The following is a 9913-nucleotide window of genomic DNA, read 5'->3' as shown; positions in this document are numbered from 1 at the left end:
GGCTGGATACCAGGCTACTCCTGTAGCAGATTCGAACAGGTCTGCCGCGCGTACTCTTTCCAATTCTTTAAGTAATCGGAAAGCGCCCATAGCCTTGGAATCTAATCAACATATTGACTCCGAGTGCGATCAACATACAAATAGTTTTGTAAAAGAATACGTTATAACGTTACGCCATACTAATGTTGGAGAAGACATACATCATTATACCTCCCCCGTGTAAGAACTGCAAAAGCAAAGATAACTTTGTTGAGTTTATTTATCCTTGTTTGCCTTTCCCCCCTCAAGAACGTCAATGCGGAAATATCAATGTAATGAAATTTCTCCGTACACACGTTAGCGGTAGGGTGCTGTCATCTTGTTATGAGAAAAACTTTGAACGACAGATTTCATTTCCTGCCAGATAAACGTGCAATGGATATCAACAAGGTGGATTTCTTATGTTATAATTGACCTTCAATGAAACACATAATTTCTTTGAAACTTATGTAATATGGCCATGTCTAGCTCAGTTATCTCTGTGGAAGAAATAATTAGGTAACAGCAAACAAGATAATTAAAGTTGCTGTTGCAATATGTGAATCATCCATCTGTACACGTCCTGTGTTGAACCTGGTATTAAAAGGTCTCGCTAACAATTCCTACCGCCACTATTTGAGAATGACTTTCCAGTCGCACATTTCTCGAGGAACACCTTCTCAAAGAATTCGAACACATGGCAGTCGCCGAAGAAGTCATTTGACAAAAGAAATGTTTTCATCAAACGCTCGTATACATGCATGTCGTGGTAAATCAATATCCGTGAGCCAGTTATCGAAGCAAGGACACTCCCATTGCCCTCTCTCATCGCCCTATTATCCAGGAGACCACTAATTCTGCCATTCTTAATTGGCAGTGCTTTGGCCCTCTCGCCCCTGAAGATCATTTCCTCCGGCGATATTGTGGCAGGCAAATTAAGGTGGAAGCAAGCCTGACCCCTTCAGTGCCACATCGAAGGTTCTTGCTGATTTGCAAACCTCGCCAGACCCACACGGTCGGCCTTTGACCAGCACTACTCAATATGATAATGATTGCCTGTAATGATTTTCAAAAAACGTCCCCCGGCATTACAACATGTTCCCGTACAAAGTATCACATTTCCAACTGCTCTTCTCCAACTCTAACATGGGAAGTAATAGCTGTGAAGAGTACCCCCATGTATGGCAGGACCCCATTGTCGTGATTACCACTGTCTTTCCATTTATCAACAGAATGTCTTTTCACCTTTCCATTCTAAACAGGACAACCTTCTAAAGAACTTAGTCTAATGCACTTTGAAATAAAAACCTTTGGCAGCGATTCAATAGGGGGTGTCTCACTCAAGCTGCGGCACTTTGGCGGCGTCGCAGTGACAGAGCGATTTGACAGAGCGCTCAACGACTTTCATCTATAACAAAACAAATTATTTCACGCTTCGTGTGTTTCATTGTCATTCATTCATACTTGTACGTTTTGTATGACATTTTCAAGAGTCACACAGATGCAATTTAGAACGCAGTGACGGCGCCAACGTACCGAAGTCCACATACCCCCGACAGCTACAGCCTTTGATACAAAACAATGTAGTCACAGTCAACCTTAACTGGCATTTGGTTTCGGACTGTTTACCGAGGCCATTTTTCTTACATCGTTCAAGATCGTTTGTCCATGCTGTGTTATTAGCAAGGCACAGCTTTGCTCACTTACAACCGCTAGTTTATATTCCAGCCATGGCTTCACCTTCACGTGCCTTATAATTAAAGATGGGGTGGATGAGGAAGGGTCGACAGGATGGATGGTTGGGAGGAGTAATAGACGGGTGTATCCGGCACGGGTTGTTGAAATGTGTGGAAGTCAAGGAATGAGAACGTTAACAAATCGGTTAACATGGGTAATGAATGAGTGGGATGCGGAAAACAACTACTGAAATACCGGACGAGGTGAATGTGTCAGTACGTTTGGTGAAGCGAAACTATAGTCATATATCCGAGTGAATGTAAATTCAAAAGTGCATACGAGTGATAAATTTACTAAATGCAACTTTACTATCTGATCCTGTGTGAAGTGGTGAAAGTAGAGATAGAGTGAGTGAGTGAGTGTGAGAATGGATGGATGGGTGTGCGAGTGAGTGAGAGAATGGTTGTGTGTGTGGGGAGGTAATCTCCAAGCAGATTCCTCCTCACGCGTGGCCAATTTTACTCCTCTGCCAGCTAAAGTCCTTCCCCAGCGTATGTTGCTGTCTTGCCTCGGAGGAATCTGCTTGGAGATTATGGGGAGGGGGCTGAGTGTGAGTGAGTGAAAGTGAGTAAGCTAGTGTGCGAGTGAGTGATTTATGGCGTATATACATATACGTGATTGCGCCTGTGTGCATGTAAGGTGGACTGTTCAGTATGTAGTATGTACTTATGATTTACAATGAAACTGACAATAAGTTAGAATAACTAAGAAAATACAGTTTTATAATTTCTTAACTAATCTTATGAAATTCGACATAATAACGTTTTGTTTTCATCTTCTTCACTTGTACATTTAGATTATCATTATATTGACAAAGTGTTTTAATATGATGTACGATATGGCATGGTAAAATATTCATTATTGAGTTACATGGCGAATTGAAAAGCAGCAAGCAAACGCACAAAACGTAAAAAAAAATCTTGGTGAGCTACGTCTTTCGTGCTCTTAAAAGTAGCAGTCATTTCATTTTTTGCTCGCGCCGGGAGCGCACAAGGGTCGCCGGAGAGATTTCACCAGAGCACTTCTGGGGTGTGAGTTCTGAAAATTTTGAGGTCGCAGCGAGAGCACCGTCATGTGGAAAAGGTGTTAAAAAACTAACGTTGAAATTCCACATGAGATTTCTTGACACATTAGCGGGTTTGTTAGCATCATTTCATCCACCAACTTTAATATGAACCGCGGATCAACGCACCACTTTAACCATATCCCTCCTAACCATCCCAAATGCCTGGAATCTCATTAAAGTTTGGGTCGATATATAGCACAGACTCATCCTTATTCAGAATATGCCATGAAGAGATGATTCTCATTCGAAGTTTGACTGTCTCCTAATAGCAATGCTAAACAATACGACCGATTCGTGAGTGAACATACACGTTGGCCTTTCAGAAACTTAATCAAGTTCGGGATGCTGTTTATCCGAAAGCGTGAGCGTACTTTCAAGAGGAAAAAGTGCAATTTAGTGGACATTGATTGAAGTAAAAACAAATTGGTACATGAATCTGGACGACGGCCTGAGAAAAATACCAAGTCTATCAGCCTCTTCCTGTTGTGCTGCAAGTTGATACAGTATTATGCAATTTTCTATAGATTTCCTCAAAGTCTTTTTGTGTATAAAGTAACAGCAATTTGCGATCTATTGCTAGCCTATTAAACAACGGTTTTTATAAAAAAAATGTATTTAATGATTACTAATTAACGTATACTATACAAAGAAAAATATAAAATCAACTTATTATCATTGTGAATGTAATTAACACCGAACTGTATATAATACATTGTTTCGAATACTAAATCGGTTTTAATGGAGATTAGATTCGGTTGTGCTTCTGTGCTGATGCCAATCTACCTGCCTAAAGATGTTTCATATGTTTGACTTCGAATTTTGTAATAAATTTGATAAAGAATTGGAAACACTACTATATGACGATAAAAGCAATGTTGATTATATTGTAAAAAAAAACATACCAGGGTATGTGAAATTCAAAAACTTAAGGCAAAATCTGGCTTGTCTTTGACAAAAACTACTTTAATGGCTGAACATTTCGAGATCACTTCTGTCTTCGAATTCGGCACCACTCCCATAGACAACGTGGAGCCAACGATGTAAACAACGTCATTACGGGAGCTTAGCTCTAATACGTTCTTGCCTAAATCCATTCCTGGTATAATTGCCGAAATACCCTGTCTCAACGAATTGGGCTGTCTTTGCGTCACTTCAGGAGCAAACTCGCAAGCAAGTCTGGTCTGAACGGGCTATACAATGAACTTTAAAATATCGTAATTAGTTCATGATAAAATTTGACATATATATAGTTTTCATTGGTGCTTCTAAATGATCTATAGGACAACACCACAATTAATTGTCTGTTTTGATAGGACATTTATTTTGGAAACTACGACTTCTGCAAGTAGATTACATGTGAGTTAGAGTACCATAACGATCATTTATTATCAATTCATATCAATATAGGTCACTTAGCTGCAGAAATTGTCGCCGTAATTGTACATATTTCACCAGAAATGAGAACTGTCGCAAGGGTTTCTTCAGCACTAATGGCAATAATAACAAGATTTTGACGCGGTCCTCAAGGTTTCATCCCGGTGATTTCGGTCATGCCTAAATGATAATGTAAATACCTTATCCAAGAAGAATTAAAATGTTTGATTAAAAAGGTCCTATGGAAAATTGCATCGGAAAACCAACTAATGTAATCATTTCCCATAGAGTGTTGGAAAAGGTAATGCAAGCCAACATCAATGTCAAAGTGTGGTCGTTCTGTATTCTGGACCATATGCCTAATGATGAGGCCTCTAGCATGCCTTGAAACTACCCTAGTAAGGTTATAGTTTGGTTCAACATCGTCGTTTGTTACAGGCAATGGAATCAGGTTTTTGTTGCCATTAATATTGTTGTTAATATGATGTAACAGTGTCATGGTATTTACCATGACTGTACACATGTAGGCAAAGAATCCATTTCAAATACAATCTAGTACATAGATATCCTGTATACGCATAAATTTAACCAAATTGCTTTCTTTTCAGACTTATGAAATAGATGTCCTAACACGGTTGTATCACGTGTTTACTGACGTCATCCATACCGGTACCATTATAAATCATAAAGGCATTAGCATAGAAATAAAAATCAATAGCCTACGACAGAACTAATTAATTAATACTGTGGTACTGAACGATTTTATATATTAAACAGGCCACAAAATGCGGTTTCCATCCCACATAATATAATTAATAAAAGGTTAGCCATCAAAAATCCATCAGTTTTTGTTTGTTGAAAGAATTACTGAATCTCTAAGCAACTTACACTAGTGCCGGCCTAATCTATCCGCATTATAACGTTAGCGGCTGAACCAGCGATGATAAACAGGAGATTGCACCAAGGTCGATATGCCGTGCTTTTATTGAAAGAAATGAGTGAATTTGGAGCCATTGCTGAGCCCTTAAATCGTGAATTGATTTGGGACTAAATCCTGTGACGATGCGCTGTATATACATGGTTTAGCTGGAAGTTCTTTATTGAGGAACGGATCGATGAGAAAACGCGCCATTGATGGACTCTAGTTCTACAGGATGTATGACATCGGATAGTGATGAACCTCCTACGCTATAACTCTACGTCTCGTATCCAATATGATTATTGTGTAATACTCTTATAATCCTACATATGTGACTAATGTGTCCATCTAACAACATCTGAATCAATGAAAGCTATACGGGTATCATATTCATAAGCATTATTAGAAACCGCCAAGTCTTAGCGTTTTCTTCAGTTGGTAGATAGCCATGTCTAAGAAATGCACGCGTAGTCACAAGGAGAACTAGATGATGGAAGGATATCATATTCTTTATCGCGTTTTGTCCTTCAAGTTGAACAATCGATATTGCCTATCGGGTAAAACATGCGCTTTAGGTATCTGTCCCGAAAAGCCATTTTCAGGACAAACAGATAGCGGTGTAGTGTTCTAGTGTTTATGCTTAATGTTCAAGTCTTCAGCTGATAGCCAGCATAATTATATCGTTAAGATATTTCTGTTTGTAAACAACAAGTAAAATAATAGATTGATCCAAGTGGGCCTTTGCTTACTATGGAAAGATCCCTCTGTATTTGACCTCCAATATCAGCCCGAGTGTCATTCTAGCTAGTTTGCCGGGGCCCACTTACTGCTGGTGCGACTATGAAAGCCCAGGTTAACCAAATCAAGATGACACTCAGGCTATAGCTACTTCAATATCATTCTTGAAAAGCAACTTTTATCAAATTAGGCCAAAAGTTAGTTGCAACAAAAAATTACTTGCACAGCCTAAAGTAGCAGACTAGTTGCTGTCTAAACTCCATGAACAAATTTTTCAGGGTAATTTTATTTGCATGGACAGATAATATTCATGGTGCGTGTTAACTTTTTCTCATGTCAGGTAACAGTGGATGAAAGCAACTTGGACTGTACTGGTGCAAATTTGGTCTGAGAGTACTCGCAACACACCAATTTTGCATGCACAAACATGCATATGCAAGTGGTATTTTGAGCTTTGATCATATTTCAGATGTATAACCACTCGTACTTTATTTTCTTCTAGGACCTTCAGTGAATGTTTCCTGTGATATCTACGTCAACAGTTTTGACTCAATCTCAGAAACAACCATGGTAAGTCTGAAAAGCCGCACTAAACTGGTTTTCAATTGCAGACACGATATGCTTGTCTATGTAAGGCAGTCTGAGCAGATCAGACAAAAAGAGTGGGTGGAATATGTGAAGCATTGCGTCATCTAGCCGGGCTTTACGTGGAGACGCTGAACAAATCTCTGTCATCCCAACCTTACACTTAGACGCAGACCCTCGGCTGGCCTTGGCTTCAAAGCGCTATTCTGAATCACGTCGTCAGCTAAACGTAGAGACGGGGACCTGACGTTTTTGTGAGGAATCGTACGCGTAGAGTAAGCAGTAGATGACGCCAAGATGGCGGGACCCTAACCGGGCAGCCCCAGAGATAACGTACAAGAGCCGAATGTCTGGCATAAGTTTGCAGAATGTCCCGGATATGTCTCCTGTGTATGTATGCGGAAATATATGTACATAGGAGACATATCTGTCAGGGCACAAATCAAATAAAAAAACTAGTCATCAGTTAAGTGAACATCCCAGCGTACATGGGATTCCTTAGGGGAAGCAACAGATGTGGAGCCAGGCATGGGGATGGGTTTAGATTAAGATAATTTTGTAATAGCGGCCGGAAAGCAAATAACATGTGATGTAACATGTATTGTGCTCGAAGTAACTTTATATGCGTAATTCAGCAGATATCAAGTTTCCATACTGTGTAATATATCGACAGGAAGGCAGATGCGGATGACAATACTGATAGTAGTGGAAATTCAATGAAATGGTTGGATATAGTAGAATTCTTTAACACAACCGGCTAATACTCACGGTCCTCAGAGCTTCTAACTGGAGTTCTGCTTCTCTCAAAGTGAATGCTCAAAGTAACTACGAGCTAGTTGTGTAAAAAAATCTCCAATATCCTATTTTCTACCAATCTGATAAAATAATTCTCGGAACAAAGAGATGGTATAAAAATATTAATATGAAACGCTATGTTGCAGCAGTTTACTCGGTATCCTACGAGCCACCCTAACCTTGAAGCATCTCTACTCAAAGAAAAGTGAATTTAGGATATGTCCTCACAGAGTTGAAAGTCAAAAGTTATAATGAAAGACTTTGACTAACGAGCCACTCTCTAAGTACCAGGCGTGGTGGCTTTAGAATGGCGCCGATGCCTGTACAAACAAGAAACGCCATGGTTGAGTCATAGAATTGCTTAATCTTTGGGATTTAACCCCAATTAAGTTACCAAGCGTGGGTATGGGTTCAGAGTTGACTAATTTTGAATTCTAAATTATTCACGAAACGACTCACAATAACACTTAGAATAGTCTTAAACTTTGTCCTAACACTTATTTAACACCCATGCTAATGAGATATCTACTACAGCATATACGTTTCTCAGACGTAAATATAAAGGTATCAGAGGTTGAAACAATGGTACCCTCCCCACGTCCAAAGCTAGGTTGTAGGTTGCTCTTTTATTCATGCAAGTCCTATAAAACACTTTTTTGTCTGAAAAGTTCATACAAATCCATCAATACAAAGAGTTCAATACAAACTCAAGTATCATTAACTCGTAGATATAGATGAATAAGTTGTATGATCATATTTTACAGATTCATTATCATCAACGCCGCATGTCAGTTTTACAGATTAATTAAAAGCTATCCAATTCACATTAAAATGAAATATGGGCAGCCATAATACGTATCACCTATGACCTCCAGCTTTTGTTCTTGTCATATTCACAAACAAAATTTCATCTAAATCGTAAGATGAAATTGTACATGGGAACAGTATGGTGAGATTTAGTTGCCTTTGGGCTGCCATGTTGAATGCTATAATCAAAATGTGAAAACTTACATTAAGACTAAAACAACTATGCTGAAATTTAAAGTATGTGAAAGACCGTAATTGTTCTAAAGATTCATAACCAAAACCAACAAAAAGTATATGGGATCTGTGACTACCTTCAAACATTGTCTAGAAACTTCATTTCTATAGAATAGCCGAAATACATGATATAGTACTGTACTCGTTGAGGCATAGGTCCCATTTCTAAACAGGGGCCCGGTCGGGCAGCTTTTGGTGGCGATAAGAATTATATAAAATACATAAAAATTCACAATATGTCAAAATAAGATTCATGGGCATGATGTGTATATTTCTAGGTATACATTTCAATTTTTCGTTTCTTAAAACATCCCGGCCGGGCCCCGGTTGCAAAATATGACTTAAGCCTAAGGCTTAGGTCACATTTGCAAACCGGGGCCCGGCCGGGCAGCTTTTGTGAGCGAAAAGAATGATATAAAAGACATCAAAATACACAAAATGTCAAAATAGAATTCATGGGCTTGGTTTGTGTATATTTCTAGGTATGCATTTCAATTTTTCGTTTCTTACGACATCCCAATGTGACCTAAGCCTTACCAGTGATTGCTTCACAAACTCCGGAACTGAAGCATCAGTAAATATGTAGACGCCATGTTTAGGCATTCACGGACACCTGCTGCTCCGATGGATCTTTGGCCTATCGTGACCCCTATCACCAACCTGATTAATTCTACTTAATAGAAGTCTAAAATTTGATTACATCAGAGACATTAAATGTGGAACCTCGGGCATTTATCACTGATAATAGATGGTAATCGCAAAATTGTCGATAGTTTCCTTCGGTGACAGATTGCAATTAGGCTGACCCAATAATTGCATGTTTTGGGATGAAAACCATCAAAAGATTGAAAGATTAAACAGTCTTTTCTATTGCATAACTTAAAGTGTTAAACGGTAATGCTATGAGAGCATTTGGAGAGGATGTGACGTCATAGTGGCAATCAGAATGTCTGCATGCCCAGGTTGATCTCGCAAATGATTCCTTGTGACAACAGCGAGCAATTATATTTTTACAATTAAGAATCTGGAACGAAGTTCTGGAGTCATGGAGGCTTCCGTAATTGTATCCATTGTAAATCTACCTTATAATCATTGAACCATTAAAAGTCCAATAACGTTCAATGACCTCTTAAAAAGGAGTTCGACGCATTTGTTTAAAGCATCTTTTTACGGTGTTACAGTTGTTATTGATATAATTTCTTTGTGAGAAATTAAGTATTTTACACAAAAGATCACTAAGTAGCCTTATCATCTACATAAAAGGGATTTGCTACATTTTTTGGGGGGGTTAAACATGGAGTTGATTTTGGAAAATGATCACGTCCCTGCTCTTGAAAAACGGTTTGAATCTATGTAGAGAGGATACTTGATGTAATACTCCACATTGCGTGGATTCGCAATCTCACGATAAGCGAGGCCAGACGGAGAGTATCGAGCGCACAACCAGATGAACCCTTAAAATGCTACGTGTGTATAATTCTGCCGGCAAGTACGGCCCGGCCGACAGGTAATTTCGGGGTGAATGGCGCGGAGATGGCAGAGACGGACGATGTGGTCATGGCGAGGGGAACGCGGGCGCGACCCTCGCAAAATCGCTTCGCGTTATCTCCAAAAAGAATCTCTTAACCTGACGTTTCGAG

The 9913-nt window shown here is 39.3% G+C and overlaps 1 protein-coding gene across 2 annotated transcripts in view; it reads left to right on the top strand.

Annotated features, from left to right (window-relative positions):
* The window catches only part of LOC118430965 (glycine receptor subunit alpha-2-like), a 37817-nt gene that overhangs the window by 17225 nt on the left and 10679 nt on the right, over positions 1-9913 (top strand). For both annotated transcript variants that reach the window (XM_035841996.1, XM_035841997.1), the window contains exon 5: positions 6355-6422. In XM_035841996.1, the coding sequence (XP_035697889.1) occupies positions 6355-6422 (68 nt within the window). The remainder of the gene's footprint in view (positions 1-6354; positions 6423-9913) is intronic.

This window comes from Branchiostoma floridae, chromosome 14, assembly GCF_000003815.2.
Source record: "Branchiostoma floridae strain S238N-H82 chromosome 14, Bfl_VNyyK, whole genome shotgun sequence".
In the NCBI taxonomy this organism is placed as follows: domain Eukaryota; kingdom Metazoa; phylum Chordata; class Leptocardii; order Amphioxiformes; family Branchiostomatidae; genus Branchiostoma; species Branchiostoma floridae.
Note: the sequence above shows the minus strand (reverse complement) of the source record. Positions and strands in the feature narration are given on the sequence as shown.